Source organism: Salminus brasiliensis, chromosome 7 (genome assembly GCF_030463535.1).
Source record: "Salminus brasiliensis chromosome 7, fSalBra1.hap2, whole genome shotgun sequence".
Classification (NCBI taxonomy): domain Eukaryota; kingdom Metazoa; phylum Chordata; class Actinopteri; order Characiformes; family Bryconidae; genus Salminus; species Salminus brasiliensis.
The window spans coordinates 7,566,413-7,587,579 of NC_132884.1; the positions used below are offsets into that span (position 1 = coordinate 7,566,413).

General features: G+C 42.7%; 1 protein-coding gene across 4 annotated transcripts in view; it reads right to left on the bottom strand.

Annotated features, from left to right (window-relative positions):
- The window catches only part of tanc1a (tetratricopeptide repeat, ankyrin repeat and coiled-coil containing 1a), a 93,855-nt gene that overhangs the window by 16,653 nt on the left and 56,035 nt on the right, over positions 1 to 21,167 (bottom strand). For 3 of the 4 annotated variants that reach the window (XM_072683672.1, XM_072683671.1, XM_072683674.1), the window contains 10 exons: positions 20,914 to 21,133; positions 17,721 to 17,990; positions 12,319 to 12,444; positions 11,128 to 11,412; positions 10,701 to 10,843; positions 8,898 to 9,129; positions 8,330 to 8,496; positions 4,489 to 5,096; positions 1,100 to 1,208; positions 801 to 923 (listed from right to left, as the gene is read on the bottom strand). In XM_072683672.1, coding sequence (XP_072539773.1) covers positions 801 to 923; positions 1,100 to 1,208; positions 4,489 to 5,096; positions 8,330 to 8,496; positions 8,898 to 9,129; positions 10,701 to 10,843; positions 11,128 to 11,412; positions 12,319 to 12,444; positions 17,721 to 17,990; positions 20,914 to 21,133 — 2,283 coding nt within the window. The remainder of the gene's footprint in view (positions 1 to 800; positions 924 to 1,099; positions 1,209 to 4,488; positions 5,097 to 8,329; positions 8,497 to 8,897; positions 9,130 to 10,700; positions 10,844 to 11,127; positions 11,413 to 12,318; positions 12,445 to 17,720; positions 17,991 to 20,913; positions 21,134 to 21,167) is intronic. The other variant, XM_072683673.1, reaches the window with a different exon arrangement.

The window sequence follows — 21,167 nt, forward strand, 5'->3', positions numbered from 1 at the left end:
AGTCTCAGAAAAGTGATTACAAGAAAACAAAATTCGATATTTTAACAGAGTCACACTTCCATTTTTGACTAGCAGGGTTTTCACCGGGTATACATTTAGGTAAATAAAAAAGTTTTGGGGTTTTGGTTTTACAGCCCTGTTTTGGTTATGTGGAATTTGCTCTTTAATAAAGAGACAACAGTGTTCTTGGTACACTATTAATGAAGTTGCACCCATTGCTGACACAGATGTGCAAATACACGCACACAGCTTGTTTAGTCCCTGTAGAGAAGTATTGGCAATAGAATAGGACTCCCTGGAGCAGATAAACGTAAACCTATTGGCACCATACCCAATACCCAATAGGCGTATGAAGCCCGGCAAGCATTGAGCTGTGAAGCAGTAGAACTGTGTTCTCTGGAATGATGGTTAATGGTACTCCATCCGATAGTTCCCTGGACAGTAGTGACAGTCACTCCAACAAAAGCAGGACTTTAATACCCTTGATTTTGGAAGAAACAATGAACAGGTGACTGAATACTTTTGTCCATAAAGTGTATGATAAGATAAGATAGTCCTTTATTAGTCCCGCAGTGGGGAAATTCACAATGATGAGTCAAGGGGTAACAGTTTTGGGGTTTTGGTTTTGGTGCATGATATGTCACTTCACGTGTAAACTTTCCAAACTCATCCCAGGTCCCAGGTAATTAACTGTAGTGCACTGGGTCTCTTGTGGGTAAATTGCTGAGTCGGCTTTGATTTTGACCTCAATTCGTAATAAACCCTTACTGAAGGTTAAGAATGTAAATGCGTATGTGTACCTTGACATTTGGTGTGTAGAGGTTTCTGAGGGAGGAGAGAGCAGCAGACAGACTGTCTGTACTGTTACTGATCCAGACGGCCTGAAGAACACTGGAGGACACACCCGTCCTCTTACTCTGTCCCTGAGAGAGAAAGAGAGAGGGAGTGAAAATGTGTGAAACTCAAGTGCCATCCCTAATTACCTCCATTAGGTGCTAAATGGAGGCTGAAATGCAAGATTTGCAAGCCAATTAGGTTGTGTATGTGCAAGGCAGAAATTGTCAGCCTGTGTGTGCGGCAGTGTGAGTGTGTATTCTACCTTGAATATGTGAGCTTTGAGGATGTGGTGACCCAGCTCCATCGTCTGCTGTCTGTTCAGTTTTCCTTCTTGACGGGAAAGCATGAAGGCCATCAGGGCGTGTCCACTCCTGTACATAACATAATAATAACATAAGTTCCTAAGCTTATATCCTATCAATGCCATCCTCGACAATGTATCCCTCTACAAATATCCGAATTACTCTATACTAGAGCTGGGCAATATGATGATATTTTATTGTATTGTGATTAATTTTGTAAGCGTTATGCACAATATGCTTTTCCAAGCATATTGAGGATACTGTTAATGCTTTAAAAACACTGATCAGCTGCAGGTTTCATTACAAACACTGTAATTAGGCTGGTTTAGTGCAGCAGACGTTTAATAAAAATCACTGTATTCAGTACAAGAGAGTATCTGAATAATAGTTTTTAGGAATCTGTTGCTACTGATATATTAAGTCTGTGATTATGTATCGTGATGAATAACGCGTATAGTGAAAATGTCCTTAAATATGTTACACAGTATATTTGCCATGTCGCCCAGCCCTTCTCTATACACTGTGAATATATTTTGCTTGTGTTTGATTTCTCCTTTACGTTAGTTACTACATCCCAAATTACACATGTATTAAACACACATCAAGGCCTATTGCTTATATGTGTGGTGTAACCGCCTGAGTGACAACAGCAGTATAATTATCACCACTATCATTTTATTTATTCTCTCTTTCATTCTCAGCTTTTCACTCAGACTCTCAGACCTCCCTGTGGAATTGTTGTTGCTCTTTTAACATGAAGCAAAGTCTCAAACTCCCCAGAGACACACTGGTGCAAACACTCCACAAAAGAAGCTTGGAGTGAAAGCGGTGCCATTTGCTATCCAAACTGAATGCAGGCGAATCCCCAAGTGGGAGAACCTGGAGGCAGGAGTTCTCCCATTCTCTTTGAATAAGTGACAGTCTACACTGCGTTATTCAATAGTCCACATACATGCCTGCCAAATCAGAGAGATGCTCAGAAAAAGTGTGTGCAGTCATCACCTGAGATTGTGAGACTGTCATGTGATAACAGTCAGCAGAAGCTGAGGGTGAAACTATCATTCCAAGAGTAAGGAAGTACTTCAGCCACCACTGTTATATTTGTTTATTTTTCAGAGATATTCCAACTAATGAAAGGAGAAGTTATGAGAGCAGATGAGAGATGAAGTAAAAGAACTGAAAGGAATAGGATAGAGAAAAGGAGAGGAGGGAAAGAGAGAAGGGTGAGAGGAACAGAAGAGAGCAGGAGAGGAGTGAGAAGAAGAGAAGAGCAGATACAATAAACAAAGACTGTAAGAAAGCTAAAATAGGAGGACATAAGAAAAGAGGGTTGATAAGGAGACAGGACAGATGAAAAGAGGACAAAGTAAGAAAAAAGAGGACAGAAGAGGAACAAATAGGAGACAGGAGGATAGAGGATGAGAGGAGGAATGAAGAGGACAGAATAGGAGAAAGAAGAGAAGACATGGGATAGAGGGTAGAAGAGAAAAGGAGATGAAGAAGTGGACAAAAGAAGAGAGGAGAGGACAAAAGAAGAGAGGAGAGAAGAAGAGAGGGAGGGAAGAGAAGGTAGGAGAAGACAAGAAGAAAATAAAAAAGAGGACAGAGAGGACAAAAGAAAGACAAGAAAATAGAAGAGTACAGAGGAGAAGAGAGTAGGAAACAATGGGAGAGAAGAAATTAGAAGAGGACATGAGGACAGAAGGGGAGGCCTCAGAAGAGAGGATAGAAGAAAAGAGGAACGAAGACAACAGAGGATGAATGAAGAGGACAGAAGAGAATAGGACAAAAGAGGGAAGAAGAGGAGAGAAGAGAGTAGGAAACAACGGGAGAGAAGAAATTAGAAGAGGACAGGAGAGAAAAGGAAAAGAAGAGAATGGGGGAGATGAGAAGAAGAAGTGGACAGGAGAGAAGAAGAGAAAAGAGAAGTGGAGAGGAGAGACATGGAGAGAGAAGACGGGAAAATGAGAGAAGAGCGGGGAAGAAAAGTAGAGGAGAGAGAGAGCTTCTTGTCTATGTGTCTAGACTATGTGACTGACACTGTATTTGCTTCAGCAGATGCATCCCCATCCATTACACCGTGTCACACTGGCTCTGTCTGATTACATGCTGATTAATGCCGTCTAGACAGCTTCACGGCAGAGGACGGATAAACCGCCATTCTCCCGTTCCCGCTCCCTCGCTTCTGGACAGCACATCTCGTACATGCTGTGATTAAACAGAATCTCCTTTTCTCTAAAAGGCCACGCATGGCTAGCGATTTTCTCCACCAAAGCGCTGGGCCCTTTAAAAAAAACAAACAAAAAAGCACACGCTCCTCATATCTGACCTGCGTTAAGTAGGCCGTGCTGAACTAGCTCAGCTTCCTCTGGTGCACGGGGAGAGACGCAGCAGTACTGTAACTCCATTAGGCTTTGCTTGCTGCCGGGCTGAGCACGGGCTGGCCTTCGACTAAATGAGAGCGGTGAGTAATGTGTGTGAGGGTGGGCAACTCGCTGAAGAGCTGGCAAAATGAATGGGAGGGATTCAGAAGAGTAATTTTGCACCCACACACAAACACACGCATGCATGTACGCACAGAGACACGTACACAGTGGATTTCTCTTATGCACTCATCACACTCCAGTTTGAACACGATGAGCAGGCCGGAGTGCCTCGCTCCATGAATGATCGCGATGACCTTACACTCGCCGGATATTTACTGCAGTCGGCTTTCAGCCCCTGAATATCTCAGCTCTACCAGCTGGGAGGATATTTAGTTACTTTGCTGCAGAACATTCCCATAACCATTCCATGAACAGGTCATTTGCTGTCAAGCACTGTCATGACAGATTATGGACAGTAACATACAGTGGCTTGGGAACCCAGGAGATCTGAGTTCCTAGATAGCTTACCAAGGCCTCAGACCTTAGACATTAGTGTGTTAGGGCTGTGGCATGTTCACACTCATTGTTAGGAAAGGTGAGGTGATGAGTACCTTTTTGGAGGAAAGGCATGTTTGGACAAAAAGGGAGCAGAATTTCATGAAAAGGACATCTTTCCAACTGTTGAGCATGGTGTTACAGAATGGATTAAATTAAATAGCAGCAAATTCTGCAAATATCACACTGTCTTGATGAAAGCTTGATGGCTTTTTCCACAGTGGTGCATCAGCATCTGTCTAGCTTTAGGCTACAGGTGCTGAAGAAACTGCCCATTGCCGTCTACCTCCTTTTCATAAAGGCAGTGGTTCTATGTCTATCTTGAAGAATCACCTGAATGCTTAAAGGGCTCATTGCCTGGTTCTTCTATTACAAGAAACTCTCATTATTGGCATTTTATTCCTTGCTGAAGTGACATCATGACTCACCTGGGATCACACAGGAAGTCGGTGCTCTCTCCGTCAGCCCTCCAAACCAGCCACTCCCTGAAAGATGGGTGGTAGAACATGCGCGTCCGGTCGCGCCGAGCGATCAGGAAGCAGGAGAGAGCCTCCATGCGCTGCTGGAAGTCGTTCCACTCAAGCACCCCCTTCAGGCTGCCGGCATTGAGCGCCCGGAACAGTTGTTCGTCGGTAAGCGGGTGCAGTGAGGCCAACGCCACATTAAGCACGGGCAGCACACGCTCAAACGCGGACGCCGATGGGAACTTCATGTTGCACTGCAGCTGGTACAGCTCGCACAGAGACACAGGTATGACCTTATAGCTGGAGCTTTTTATCACTAGGTGGCCCTTCTCCAGCAGGTCCAGAGTCAGCTTCAGGTACAGGTAAGAGCCCTGGCTGCGGGCCACCAGGTGCGAGCTGAGCTTGGAGACGGCCGCCGGCTCGGCCTTGCCGTTGATGGCGATGTTGCTGAGGATGGCAGCGCTGTGCTCCATACGCTGCTGCAGATACGAGTGCAAATCACCCATGATTGCCTTGTTGTCATGGATGTCGTCCAGGGAAATGATGGGGAAGGGCAGCAGGCTGGTCACTTCCTGCAGAAGAAGACAAAGTTTTTGTTTGGTAATTTGGCAAAAAAATTCTATATGCAAAACCTACATGTAACCAGTCAGGCCAGGCATATTTTTTACGTTATAACCTAATGCTTCTCCCAACACTAGGAGGTTGAGGACAAGTGCATGCCTTCCTCCGATACATGTGAAGTCAGACACTGACTATTCAAAACTATCACTCGAAACCAAGGCACTGAGTTCTGAAATCACAGCCAAAAGACACCAGTGCAGGCCAGTATCACAACGAGAGTGATCAGGGGGAGAAAAGGCCATCTGCCCACCCAGAGAGAGCATGGCCTATTGTGCTCTCTTAGGCTCTGGCTGCTGATGGCGAAGCAGCATGACCCGGGAAAGCTCCAAGTTCAATATTAAACCATAGCCTTTACTAAAGAACCCACTAATTGGAATAACCCACTAATTGGTGGGTTATTCGCATCCATTACTTGCTAGCTACATTAGCCAGCTCCAGTGCAAAACTACAGAGGAATATTTCAGACAAATTTTGATGGTTCCTCTACCTTTCTTCCCAAATGCTGGGTTGAGGCTGTTGGGTGACTTCGCTGGGTTATTTCCACAGTGCTGGGACATGATTTGGGGTTTGTGGGTGGCTATTGTGTAGCCAAGTGGCTGGGGTTATTAACCACGTTGCAGTGATAACTAATACAGGATAAATAATCAATCATCAGCGAGAATTAATATTTACATTAATTAACAGTCTCTAAACATGTCAGCTGTAGCTGATTTTATGACATTTGGCAATGCACCTGAAAACTGTAGCTGAAAAAATGATGTTTAAGTGAATATAAATGTTATCTGTGTTATAAATTATTGTAGTTGGCATACATTAGCCAACCAGATGAGTTACTTAGCTCACCTAGCTAGTTAACCAAACAAACCTGGTTAGACTAGACTTTATATCACTACTCTTGATGTTTGGTACGTTGCTCTGGAAACAGTATATCTAACTTCATGAACAGTTTCAGGCATCCAGTTAAAAGTAGTTAATTTAATCAAAATATGAAAACATAGAAAATCATTTATAATGTTAAAATTAGAAAAACAGAGATGAACAACCAAGTGCTGGGGCAAATTAACTCTATGTTGCATAACTCAGACTAAAGACTGCTGGACTATTCATATAACCCAGTGATGCTGGATCAGTTTAACCGAGCGCGTTATGTTAAATCATAACCCAGCTCCGGGTTGTGGCAATCATCCAAAATGGGTTCTTTTCAACCCAGTATTTTCTAAAGGTTTTGATCTCTTTATGAATTACTAAAATATCTCCCTTGAAGAGATGACAATCATAGAGAGTAAAAAGAGAGAGTTGTTTTTTGCACCCAAACTGAACATAGGACAATCAGGATTTTTACTGGAATGTATTTTAGTACATTAGATCATGCTAATGCCCTCTTAAAGAACCAGTCTAGTTATTTAGGTAACATTTAGGACATTATAATGCCCTTGAAATGCATTGGTGATTTATAGGCTGCATTTTACAACATTAATATTTGTTAACCATTAAATTAAGCATTTTCCAGACCATTTTATTTTAGATGCATCACATGAAATCTTTGGCAAATGTTTTTTTTTTTTTTTTTTTTTTTAATCAAATACAGGGCTCCTTGCACTCGACTGATCCTCTTTCCTCTGAGACTGACAATTCTATATAATACAGAAATGAAAGTGTTATACTAAAATTTTGACTAACTTGTTATGGCTAAGCAAGATTATTACATGTGTATAATTCACTTTAGTTAGTGCTTCATAATGTAAAAAGCAGCCAGTTAATAAGTAGTTTTTGCGTTGACAAGTTAGTTATTAGCTTTAGGCTTGATATGACTTAATAAGGGCACAATACTGGACAACTAACTGTTTTTGTTATAAATACCCTCAGCAAATAGGCTTCAGACACCACCATGCTCTAAGCCCTGTTGCCTTAAAAATCAATACATCATTACTCTTGAAACTCCTGTATCCCATCAGATGTCGGTAATAGCAGCAGTGAGGATCAGACAGGGGACTGCTGAGACATTGAACCAAAAACTCAAGGTCATCAAAATGTTTAGGAATGTGCCATTTTATTAGTCTATTCCAAAACTAGCATGTATTTGCAAATAAAACATAAAAAGACAAACTCTACGAAGGGGCTTACATTTATAGGTGCAGGATTTTCAAAAAAGCAAAACCCTGAGTTCAAAAGCTCTGATTACTGAATTAGCACATGATGGATCGAGTGAGTAAATCCAGCAATTTCAGGCCACTTTTAGGACAATGTTTTGAGAGGATGTGTTTGTGTATGCAGGTGTGCATGGGGGTGGGGTGGTTGGGACAAAGACATGCTGAACATCTGCCCTGTTGCATCAGAGCCACTGACCCCTCTTACATAAGCCTGCTCCCTGCAGACTACAGTCCAGCCCATTAAAATCATCTTTGATCAGAACAGGATTACTGTTGGTTGCTAAATAACCATAGCGGCCTCCACCAGCCAGCAACACACTAGCACATCTAAAGAAACACCAGCCAGAAAATATGCCAATCAAACTGAGTAACCCCACCACAATAAAAGCCCAACCAAAAAGAAGCTGAAGATACATAAACCATAAAATCCAGAAAAAGTAACACCAGCCTGAAAACACACTAGCCTGCCTGATGAAACACAAAAAAAGCAATCTCGGAGGAAACACCAGCTTGAAAAGCACTGAGAAAACCCACTAGCCTGAAGAAAGCATTAGCCTCTCTGAAGAAACACCAGCCTGAAAAACACTATGCGAAGAAGCACTAGCCAGAAAAAGCACTGCATTATCTGGAGAAACACCAGCCTGAAAAGCCCCTGAAGCATCTAAAGAGATGCCAGCCTATAATCTTGAGTAACACCAACCACAAAAAGCACCAACAACTAAAGAAACCCCAACCACAAAAACCCAACCAAAAAGCAGCATCGATCAAAGAGACACCAGCTTGAAAACTATCAACTGAAGAAACACTCAATGCTCCACCTATCAAGAATAGGTCAGACAAGAACCGAAAAAAAAACAAGTTCCAAGGCAACTTTGCCTGGAATATCATCTAAATCATGTAACATCACTAAAACAGTACCAGACTGTCCAGTACCAGCAGCACTTGGCATTACAGCCAGTCATAAAGCTTCTCTGCAGGTTGTGTTAAAGACCAGGGCTACTCAGAGAGATTAGTAAAGTTCGAGGTAAGCTTACCACCAGGTTAACCCTGACAGTGACAACCAGTTTGAGCCATGTCGGGAACTTGGAGATGATCTTGGTGATGAAGGAGGCGATGGTATCTCCGTAGTCTGGCTTGTGGAACTCTGCTTCGTTCAGACCATCCACCAGGATGATGTAGTCATCCTCTGCAATCTTCCTCTCTGGAACAGGAGGAGAATTATTGAAATGGAGGATTCATTTATGTAAATAATCTCTACAGTATGTTCCTGATTATTTATTCATGCTTATTTTAATCATTTATTGGAGAGAACTTTTCAAGAATGTCGATAGTACAATAAACTGCAAGGAGAAACCGGACATCTCTTCATCAGCATCTGAGAATAGTCTTCTTAGTTTAAACCATAGAAGTCTTATTTAACTTGCATATAGTAAGAAGAGCAGGGATCTGATTAATGGACCAATAGAAATGCTCCAAAATATTTTGACATACAGTTTTTTTTGTTTTTATTGTGTACAATATTTGTGTTGTACATATTTCACATACTTCAATGAATGCTTTTTCAACCAAGTGTTTGAGTAAGTCTGCAAGTGTTTGTCTCACCCTTGCGGAGGAGAATGAGGGGCTCCAGCACACCGCGACGGAAGGCTGCGGCGGGGTCCTGTACGCAGGAGCGCAGGCTCAGCTGACTCTGCAGCTGATTTTCCTTCAGCAGCAGCTCCCTGTAAGCCCCAAGCCTGGGAGCACGACATAGCAGTGCGGACACACTGTGGACAAACTCTGGCACCAGACACGTGTAGGTGTTATCAGCCTGGCAGTAGTGATACGCTACCACCTGCAGGGAAGAGCAGTAGGGGTGTCAGTCTCTCACCTTTAAACGATTCTTCAGAGAATGATACCAGACATCATGAAGTCAAACATTTTATCAGGATTTTAAATTGATTCTTTAAATCCTTTTGATAAATATTACATATAAATCCTGCAGATGGATGGACAGACTGACAGATATGAAAATCATTTATAGGGCAAAGTGGAGTGTGCCATGCAGATCTTGTAGATTTTCCATAATTTTCTCAGCTTTTACTCAGCTGTAATTGTCTTCTTCTGAGAAAACGTGATCTGACCCTTTGGCACAGACCTTTAAATTGTGTTGCGGAGTTGCAGGCACTCCAGTAGGCAGTGCACAATTTTCCGCTGCTACTGGAGCATCCTAAGCCCCCTTAAAGTTACAGAACGCACAAACACACAGACTGCACTGAGCGGCGGCCGCCAGATGGCTGATTAAAAAGGCGTGACTAGGACGCTCAGCAGAGATGAAGCCCAGATGTAGACAGCAAACACGTTCCACACACACACACACATACACACATGCATGGATGAACAGGAGCGAGGTGTCAAAATTGCATGGGAGGTGCTGATTTTCAGCCAACATTATATTAAATTTTTTTTAAATGGTATCAGATGCCATGAGTTTTCTTTAAAGCATTTCAGAGGCCTGAGGAACCAGCGTTCACCTCTCACTGCCTCAGCATACACAACTTCCGGGAACCTGACTGTAAGACCACATTCACTAGGACATTTTGGTGTCTGTCAAAACGTACTGATACATGATATATATATATATATATATATATAGGATAATTCTGACATATATGATATGCATATACATATCATATATGTCAGAATTATCCAACCCCTTCATGACAACCATCTTTAGTACTTAGCAGAGCCCCTTTATACTGTTCTGACCTGCTACAAATGAGATGCATAGACACCAACTGTGACCCATTTCTCATAGGCAATGGCCTCCAGTTTACTAATATTCTTGGGTTTGCGTGCTGGAATCTCCTTCTAATCCCACCAATAATTGTCTATGGGTTTCAAGTCAGGCGACTGTAGCAGCCACTCCAGAATCTTCCAGGACGTCTTCTAAAACCAAGCTCCAGTAGACTTCGAGCTATGCTTGGGATCATTGTGCTGTTGGAAGGTGCCCAACCTTCAGCTTCCTCACAGAAGACATGATGTTTTTGCCTAGGATTTTTTGAAACTTCATTGAATCTAATTGCTCTCCCCATGCTGCAGGTTTCCGGTGCCAGAGGAAGCACAGCAAGCCCAGAGCATCACTAAGCCACTGCCATGCCTCACTGTACACAGGGTGTTCTTTTCAGACATACTGCTGATCCATAGGCCCTTTACAGGAGAAGCAAAGCCACTCTTAGCTCTCAGTGTAGGTTTAATGGACCATTTCTGTGGGTCTGTTCATCATGACATTTTGACACAAAGGAAGTTAGTGAAATTAAATGCTGTCAAAGTATCAAAAACAAAATACAAGAATGATGACAGATAAGGATTTGTTCTGACAGTTGCGATTATATGAATGTATGTTTGCATGTGTGTCGTGTGCACCTTGCTGGCCAGGCGTTTGACAGCCTCCTCTCTGTGTCGGTGCGTGTCTGGAGTGGGCGGACAGCTGCTGCTGCGCAGGGGGCTTTGAGCTGGGGGGTTCAGCTGGTTGCCCTGGCTAGGGGGGTCAGCTCCTCTACTCCCACCTGCCATGCACAAACACACACACACAAACACATGTTTGTCCCAAGTCCCAAGCCCGTTCTGTAACCTTTAGTCTGTGGCTGACCCTACTATTTAAATGAACTGTCTAATTAAACTATCAGTTACTGTTATTAGAAAAACAGAAACCCATCACCATTAACATGCAAAACCACAATACCGCATAGTATTTCTGCAGCATGTGTGAATATATGAATACTGTGTTAGCTGTGACAATAATAAACTCTGGGAAGCCGTCTGCAGAGGAGTGTGTGGAGGTGCCTCTTACTCTTGGGAGACGCTCCAGGGCTATTGGAGGCGATCTGTCTCATCCGGCCTCCGTGACAGCTCAGAGCCACCAGCCTGGAGATGACCGCCGTCTTTCCAAAGCCTACGCTGCCCACCACGACGGCCCCTCGACCCGGCCCCACTTCACCGACCCCCATCAGTACCTCCTCCAGACGCTGGAACAGCCAATCCCGGCCCACGAACACGGTGTCCGTTGTGACGCTGGGAACCTCGAACAGGAGGGGTTTAAGCATGATGTCTGCTGGCTTGTACGGAGTGAATCGAGCTGAAACGTTTTAATAGGCAAACACAGAGAATTACAGCTACTTGTTGTCATACACAGTGGCATGCAAACGTTTGAGACTATTGCTTCTTCATAAGCATCATTAGAAAAAGGCCAGGTGATGCACATTTTAAAGCTTTATAAATATTCTGACTTCTCAGACCTTGTACCAACAATCAGCAGCCATGGGCTCCTCTAAGCAGCTGCCTAATGCTCTGAATCTTAAAATATTTAAATGCCCACAAAGCAGGTGAAGGCAAAAGGAAGGTAGCAATGCATTTAGCTTTTGATGTAAGTAAGAAATGGCAATTCATTACTTCCCAATTCCCAGGGGTGGTATGGTGCGAGGCTAGCACGTGAAGCTAGCATGTGCTGCTTTTAAAACAACCCCTTTTTTATTTCAAACTGCTACTACCTCGGAGGAGAGCACTAAGCGCCAATTTGGTTGTGTCAACAGACACCTATGCTGGCTAGCATTGAGTGACGGTGGGAACAGGCCAGCCATTGGCTTTGTTCTCCAATGAGAACAAAGCCAATTATGCTCCTATACACTCACACACATTAAATTGAATGAATGAATCAAAGTAATCTTTATCTGATGCATCTATAGCATACAGACATTTACCATTTACCTCTGCACAGAATAAAAGAGAAAATTAAGAGTGCAAAACACATTTATAACAGAGGAGTATTGGGGTAGTTGCTAAAGCAGGGTAAAGTTATGTTGGTGTGTGGTCTCTGGTAGTGCTGCAGTTGTGGTAGATTAGGTTGAAAAACACTGGAGTGTTCTGGTTAGATTAATAATCAATAATACAGCGAGGCTTCGGGAGCTTTAAGTAAGTAGGGGCTTTAAGGCGATTACGGTATTTTATTATATGTGCAGATGCAAACTGCCATTGACTGGGGTACCTTTAGTCTCCTGGTTTCGGCCACTGGTGTGTGCCCCGTGCCAGGGCCCGCGCATGGACGAGCGCATCGGTGCATTCCTCTGCTCATCCAGATACTTCAACTCCTCCAGCTTAGTACTGCTGGTGGCTGAAGAGAGAGACAGAGACAGAGAAAGAGAAAGAGAAAGAGGAGGAGAGAGAGAGAATGAAGGAGGGTTCTTTAGGCTTCACTTAACTGTGACTGTGCTTTTGCAGCTCTGACTGTAAAACAGGGAAAAAAAAAGTTCTCAATGCCCGGGAGAAGAACAGCCTAGAAATTAAAGCCTCCAATTAAAGTCCCTCAAGTGCAGAGTGCTCTATAGCCTCAGCACTTTTGAAGCCCAGAGGAGGTATTGTGCCGAACATTGTGTGTGTGTGTGTGTGTGTGTGTGTGTGTGTGTGTGCTGTGTTCTAAGAGACAGAGAGATAGATAGAGAAAAAGGAGATTGTTTTGTGAGCAGTGTGTTTGGCTGGCAGTGTCGATGGAATGGAGAGATTACACACGCCACTGCTGTGCTGTTACCAGGCAGGCATTCAGGATCTGCCACTGCATTTACTGAGCAGATAACGCATATAACCCCCAACACATCCCCTCATCACAACAAATACACAGTAAATCGAAAAGCATCAACCATGCAAACGCATATAAAGTACACTCTCCAAGCTCCATTCATTCACTCGTTCCCTCATTCCATTCATGATTTTCGGCCACACTGCGTTCAGCTGCACCCCCTCTGTCCCTTATCCCCCCTGCGTAATCTAATCTGTCTGAAAGGCGTAATCTGCGCAGATGGATGAGCGTCACGTTGCACTCAATTGTGGGGTATGGAGGGGAGGAGCGTGTTACTGTTGCTGTCAGATGGCTGTGTGCAGTCCTCTTAGCAACACATCATGCCTCTCTTTCTCCCTTCATCCTCTTGGATGGCCTGGCTTTGGGACAGCTCTTAGGGGTGCAGGGGGCAGAACTGAAACCCACCAGCTGGGAAAGATGCCAGAGCCCATGCAGTGGGCAGATGCAGTTTCCAGAGGTGAGAGAGTGAGAGTTACACTACAGTGTTTAAAAGCCCTTAAACTGATCTTAAGACATGTCATTCAGTTTGAACTGAAGTGTGGGCCTACATGCAGACATTAGTGTTTTGTAGGAATGTCCCGATGCGGTCATGGATCGAGATCAGGGCAGATTCAAGTATGTTGAGTCTTTGTTTTAATTGCAGTGTTCAGAGCAGCATCTGGTGTCCTCAAGTCGCCTTTAACAGACATTATTCTCAGCCAGTAGCAGCAGTGCAGACGTTCTCAAAAGGTAAATAAAGGAGTTGAGGTTCTGCAGTATGGAGCAATTTTACAGTGGAACATGAAAACAGACCATAAGATCTGAACCTTTATAAAACTCTCACTGAAACGCTCTGTTTTACCAGCGGGAGAACCGCACACCTTTCTCTGTTTCTAAACCATCACTGAAGTCCTATACAGAACCGAGTGGAGGCTAATGCTAACACACATGCTATTGAAACAAAAATCTCAGTATTGAAACTATATTAAAAATAAAGGGATTTTACTGAACGTATTAATCAGCAGCACATCTTATCTAAACTGTGTAGCTGTATTATTTATACAAACACAAAGACTAGATTGACTTGGTATCAGCTGATACTCAGTATTCAGAGACTCGGATTCGATCAGGGGCAAAATGATCTGACTGGGACATTCCTGATTGCGAAGCTCAAATTGTGCCTTGATGTAGCTGCAATGCTAATTACGTGCACAGGGATACGCCAATATGGCAAAGGTCAGCTGATGCTAGTATCTGATCTCTTTTTTGTACATACAGTCCCTGCCAATGCTGATCCATAAAAATGTACAGTCCCAAGCCCACGTTTCTAACATTAACAAAAGTCAAAACAGCCATGAAATACTTGAAGTGATTGATTTCTCAGGACGTTGTGTCTGAGGAGATTAGATATAAGATAATCCACTTGCATAAGAAAGGGCAAGATAAAGGAAAATGAGTGACAAAACAGGCATTTCTAAAACTGGAGCTAAAAAAAAGATGAAAAGATTCTGAGAAAACTATGCAAGACCTTGTAAACCACCAAAATGATCCCCATCAGCCCTTAAAGCTCTCATCTTTGAGAGAGAAAGAGGGGAAAATCAAGTCCCACTCTTGCTTCAGATCAGTTGTTTATGTCCATCCTTTTATTTTGAGAAGACGACTCAACACTGTTGGTCTGAAAGGATGTGAAGCTGATCAAGAAGGAAACAGACAATAAAGAAGCATTCAAACTGCTGAAGCTACTGTTTTTCCCATAACAATGGACTGACCACCTCAACCTCCAGACCTCAACATCACTGAAAGTGTTTGAGATGGCTTGGATGGTGAGAAGCGAAAAATGCTCAAACATTTAAAGGCTCCTTTATGCTAAACGCTAAATACAGATACAAATACAGGCGGAGCTTTCTGTCCATACTCTGCATTTATTTTGTCCACATTTGTGCCGTACATGTTCTGTGAACGCTTATGGATACAGATGAAACGGAGCAGTACCACTGGAAATTGTGGAAGCAGAATTTTGCCACAGAAATGCCCTCTGTGGATATACTGCTTCACATCCATATCAACGTGAAGAACTCATGGTAGTGGGTTCGTGGGCAGGGATGGTTACAACATTTGAAACAGACGTGTTCATTTTCTGATTGACTGATTTTTGTAGGTGTGGAAACATCTCAATGCAAATCTGGTGGTCTTTGACATTTGCTGTATATAGATCTGGCCATGAGAGTTTAAGAAAATGTTTTGCCTGCAAATATTCTTTCGGCCTAGCTGCAGTGTTTTATGTCACTCTCTTAACAATATGCCTTTTGCTAATTTACGCCGGGCTAAGACAATTCACACAAAACTGGCTTCTGTGAGCTGCTTAAACTGTAAACAGAGGCTCATTACCAATATTTGCAACTTTTTTGTAAGATCCAAATTCCTTTTAGGTTTTCAAAGTAACATGAGGCATAAATTGCGTGTTTAGGCTTAGTCAGCGCCTAAGTGAGTTGATAATTCCATTACATCGTGCGTCATTTAGATTTTTCTGTACACTACCTTTTCAACATGCTAGATACTGGACTCAAATGTGCCTATGGTCATCCTCTTTAAACATCTACTTAGCTTAAAGGTGCCATAGAATACATTTATTAAGAAAAATGGGTGTAAAATGCTCAGAAGCAGTTTTACAAGCCTGTTATTTTGCATTTTATTAAAAAAAAAACCAGCAAGCTCTGTTTTCATTGGCTGGTTTATTATTCCAGAGTCGTACAGAAGTGTGGCTGCCTCTCGTTGTGACCTCTCAGCCTGATGTGCTATAAAGACTGTAGCTAGTTAGCTTTTAGCCTTGCCCCCATTCACTTCCTTGTGTTTGGCTTTCTCAAGTCTCACCAGTTCAGCTGAGGTAGTACAGTTTGTTTTCAAGGGAGAGAACGAAAGACTAAAGAGATGGTAAAGGCCACTCAGCTAGTGTTAGCTTTTAGCTTAGTGTGAATCCCTGTTTGCTTTCACCTCTTTGCTGTGCAGAGTTTGAGCTCCCCTTCTGGGGACACTGGCACAGGAAAAGCTGCGGTCACGAGGCCTGGGTCATGCAGAAACCCATATTCCCATAACTAGCTCCAGAGTCTGGAGGTGATGAGCTGCTTTCCGGTATCAACAACCCAGTATTCTCCTGAAGTAGCTGTCGTGTTTTACTGCTTCGTGAGCTTTTACTAGGGTTTTAACTAGCGGGCTGGGTGTGTGTAAATATACAGAGTCAAGATTGCTACAAAACAGTTTGAGGGTTTTGCAATTGGCTGGTTTTACCGCTCTGTTCTGGTCCTGCTGGATTTTCTTTTGAAGGAGGAACAGCAGTGTTTGAGGTTCATGGTTTGTCACTTCCATGTACTGAACTCTTTTTATTCAACAATGCCAAGGAACATACAGTTTGGCATTCTAAGGCACCTACAAATCAGCACAATATACACCAACAGTCATGTACAGAAATTTTTTGCCACAACGTTCTGCCATGGTAAACACTCTGCCACAGTGTTTTGCCAGAAAAAGCATTCAGAATGCCTGACTAACCCTCCTGGCAAGCTCGAACTGCAGCAGGAGGGGAGGAAAGCCGCACGTTTTTGTGCCTTCCAACAGCAGCAGCAAAATCAGTGAGGCGATACAGTGAGCTCTCTCTTCTGGGACACTCACACACTGGGAAGAAGCTCCTGTTCTTTTGCGAGACGCTTCCACACACACGCACATGCATAGACACAGACAGCTGTAGAGGGACAGCAAATCCCAAATGCTGTCCGCTCTCACAAAAAGACCCGAGGATGATTCCCTTAAGACGGTTTAATTTTTTTTTTTTTAAAAGGATGTGAAAGAACATTCACAAAGAGACAAACTGAAACACAGGCTCAGAGCGGCTTCTGTAACTTCATTAACTCTCTGACCTCAAAGGTTTATTATTCACTTTCTAATCTGTTGGTTAGTAAGTTAGTTGTTCAGTGTCGATCAGACTGGGATTCTGAAGAACAACTGCGGAAGTAAAGCCCTATGTTTAGCTGGTTTTATGAAAGAATACTCTGTAATTACTATGCAAGGGATTTGATTGGACAATTTGTACACAAAAAAAATGAAATGTCCCCAGATAGTCCTGATCAAGAGGTCACAGGAAGAATGTAACTGTCAGCATAGTGCGACTATTAGCAGGTTTTGTTATGACATTAGCATGTGGGTTTGAAGAGGACTAATGTCACAGAAAGCACTCTGGTTTAGGCCAATTACAGAAGGGCATTCACTCTGGAATTATAATCAACTTGCAAAAACTAAAAAAACACCACAGATTCATACTGAGTGAAAACCTCATTGGTTATCACTTGAGGAGCATTATGTAAGAAGGTATTTTTGCTACCAGGCTCCCACTACAGTTGCACACTTCACTTGTACACCGCAAATTACAGCTTGTCATTAATACAGATCATGCTTTGAGCACCCCCTTATGGACCGCAGTACACATGCATTTGTTGACAAGCTGAGAGATACAAGAGAAACAAGAGCATGTGGACTGAGGTGGTGGAGTAATATTACAGGATATTACACAATATGACTCGGGTTATGCAGCGTGACTCAGTTCTGGCGAGAGGTCTTATACAGATCCACCTAAGTTTTATAGTGCAGTAGCCGGCGGATCTATCCCGGAGTGGCAATGACAGAGACATTCTCCCTGTTACAGTCAGTGGAGCATCAAAAAGCTGCTATTTAAAGGTACAACTGCTACTTAATGTTGTCTTAAATGATCGTACCTCCCCAGGTAAGTCAGAACCAGCTCGAACAGGGCTTAACATGTATGCAAGTGTATGTAGTAGTGGACCGACCTGCCACTGAGTTGGGCCGTGGCATGACCAGTGAGGTGCTGTGGTAAAGGGTGGGTCCATCTGAAGGCGAGGAGGTCGGCACTGGTCCCGCAGCAGGGACAGTCTTGGGCTGGACGTCGGCTGCCGCTGAATTGCAGGCAGGGACAGGAGCAGACGGCTGAGGAGCATGATGACCACTGTTCCTCACAGCCGCACCACCACCGCTGTCTTTGGCCCACTCCAGACTAGAGCCGCAGCGCTCCTCATTCTCACTGGAACTGGTGACTGTGGCTGCATGAGAAGATATGCAGGAGAGTAGTTATTTTTTAGCATAATCAATTTATGGCTGTAGTTATTGTAGTTGATATGGTCAGATATGACACATATTAAGAACACAACGATTTATTAGCATGAATCTGAGTCTATTAACCCCTTAAGCCCACACTTCAGTTCTTCACTCTCATAACTACATTGTTGTCGTAATTAACATCAGTTTCACAGGCCCTAAAACAGAAGCTTGTGGGACCAAACAGTTACCAAATAATGTGCAAATAATTGTGCATTTGGACTAAAAACTTAATAGAGAGTAATAAACCCAGGGTTCAAAGGAAGTAAAAAGCCAGTGGTAATTGCCACAGCCTTATGAAATCTATTTCTACCAGAATACATTTTAAAGTAACTCTCCTGACTCAACAATGTACTTGAAGCAATATTGCCAGTGCATCTATCTTGGAGTTGAGGAAGGACAAATGAGACGAGAAGAACACAGTTGGAGAGAGAGGGGGAGGGGGCAGATGAGAGAAAAAGGACAAAGACAGAAAAAAGAACGGAGACAGAAAGGAGAGGACAGGAAAAAAATAGCTAAACGAGTCATAAAGACATAAATCAATTAACCCTTAAAACTGCAGGCTTATGACAGTATTAGGACTGATTTTGCAAGGTAAGACCATGCCATCAGCACATAATAATACAAGAGGAGAACTTTAGGCTGGAGCTTTGGTGGCTTCTGCTTTGTGGTAGAAGACCTCTGATAAATGGGGCTAGAAATGAGAGACACAGCAGAGTTAAAAGGAGGACACAGGGTGACAAAAACTCTATAGTGAATAAAGTAAATATGGAATTTAGAGAATGTTAGATTGGGAAGTGGAGGACCTTCAGGCATGTTCCTCCTCCCAAAATAGAATTATTTCATAACTCCACTCTTTGGTAACTCAAAAACTCAGTTATGGTAACAGGGAAAGTGGCGAATTAAGGTACAGACCTTACACAGGCCCCTGGAGTTTAAAGAATCAAATATAAACCCTATTAGGAGATCAGTAAGTTCTACAGTCTGAAAAGTAATTGAATGTTTGCTTTGTGCGCTTGTCTCTTTGACCCTTTTTTACCGCATCCAAATAAAAAGCACTATTTTTGGGCTAACAGAAAAAAAACATGGGTGTCCTACTTCAAGAAAACTCAGGCAGACCTGAAATAAAGACAAGGCCGTCCCAGTTTCACCAGAGCGCACCTCAGGCTCCAGGATATTATAGTTACCAGCATCCGCAAAAAAAAGAAAGGAAAAAAAAGCTTGAGCTTTGACATGAATAGGCTCTATTTTACTAAGAGCCAAGCAAGATCACAACAAATGGAGAAATTCCTCAAGTGCTCTGAATCACGGAAAGTGAAAGAATGTGTGCATTTGTGGGTGGGTATTACTATATTTGTGAGGACCAGATGTCCTCGCAAGGGTAGGAGTATGTCATATTTTGTTGCTGCTTTTCCTTCTCCCAACACACCTGATTCAAATAATCAGTTAATTAACAAGTCCTTACAGCAGGGCAGGGTGCCTCCAGGGCCAGGGTTGAGAAACACTGCCATAGAAGAACCACTTTAGGTTCTCTGATGAATCATTTCAGTAAGAGACGTGTGAGTGTGAAGAATCTGTGGCAAAGACCAATTAAAAGAGATTCTTTACACCAAGCAGAAGTTGTTTGAGTCATAAAAAGGTTCTTCATAACATGTTTTTTTAAGGAATCAAAATTTGTTCTTTGACCAAATTGCTGGAAGAACCTTTTATAGCACCTTTATTTTAAATGAGTGTACATTAGGAATCAATTTGCCACAGTTAAGAGGCACTTTAATAATTAGAGTTAAATGTAAGGTCTCATTTTATCCTCAAGTATTATTTCATCACTTTCCACTTACATATTTTCCTGAAGTGACTTTATGCAGCCCGCGTAAGATACAGCTGTATGCAAAAAGTTTTGGGATAAATTACATGTTTTCCAAGTGAACATAAGTGAACAAATCCTCTACGGAGAATGCACCACACTTACTGTTTGTTTGCTTAATTGAACACATTGGAAAAAAAAGAAATAAAACAGTATGTGATGGGCCAGTTAAAAGTTAAAAGAGTATCAGTAAAACTCAGAATATGTGTCCTTTTTAAGTTAAATTAAGGATTTGTTACTAATAGGGGTGTAAGAAAAGATCTATATATCCTAGTATCTCAATATTATGTTTTGTTCAATTGATCAGGACAGATCTTGCAAGATCAGCATATAATAGTGTAGGAAAAGACTCTAAGAGAGGCTGGAAAGCTCTGAGAACTCCAGGCTGGATTTTGGGTAGCTTCTGCTTCTTGGTAGAAGGCCTCTTGTAAATGAAATTAGGAATGAGAGCCATGACAGAGTTAAAAGGAGGAGACACAGAGGCAAAAACATCATTGTGAACACATGAACAAAGTAAATATGACATTTATAGAATGTTAGATTGGGAGGAAGTGGAGGGCCTTCAGGTATGTTCCTTCTCATATGTTAAAATATTGTGATCTTATGTTTTGTAGTCCTATATTGATTCTGATATAATATAATATAATAATATATTGATATTGATATAATAAAAACACATTATTATATACTCTGTCTTCAGATTCCACTGTCCTGATAGGATTAAAAAGTACCCTTTTCTTTAACTCAGACGTTATGCACGTTTTCTGTACCTCATCTATTTGAAATGTTTAACGAGATAGAGGCTGACAAATACAGATATACAGATGATAGGTTGAAGTGCTCCTTTAAGGCATCATTTCTTCCCTGTAAACCATGGAGTATTCCTTTAAGATATTTTGGTGAGAGAGCTTTTACAGTGATAGCAGCTTTACCTGTGAGAAACAGAGCCCAGTGTTTATTGCTACAGGCATGCTGGCAAAACCATATCTGTGGGCGTGTCTTACCGATGATGCCGCTGTCCTTGCTCTCCAGTGTAGAGCTGGGTGTGGTGGTGGTAGTCGTGGTGCTCGCAGTGGTGGTGCACTGTCCGGAGTGACATAGAGGTGGTCTCTCTGCAGAGCCAGAGCTCAGGGGCAGGCTGGAGCATGGGCTTTCAGCGCTGGGAGACGCTGTACTGCTGGTCAGGGTGGAGCATGGACTCGCCCCCTGACTACTGACCGCACACTACAGAAAGAGAGATGGGGGGGGTTGAAGAAAG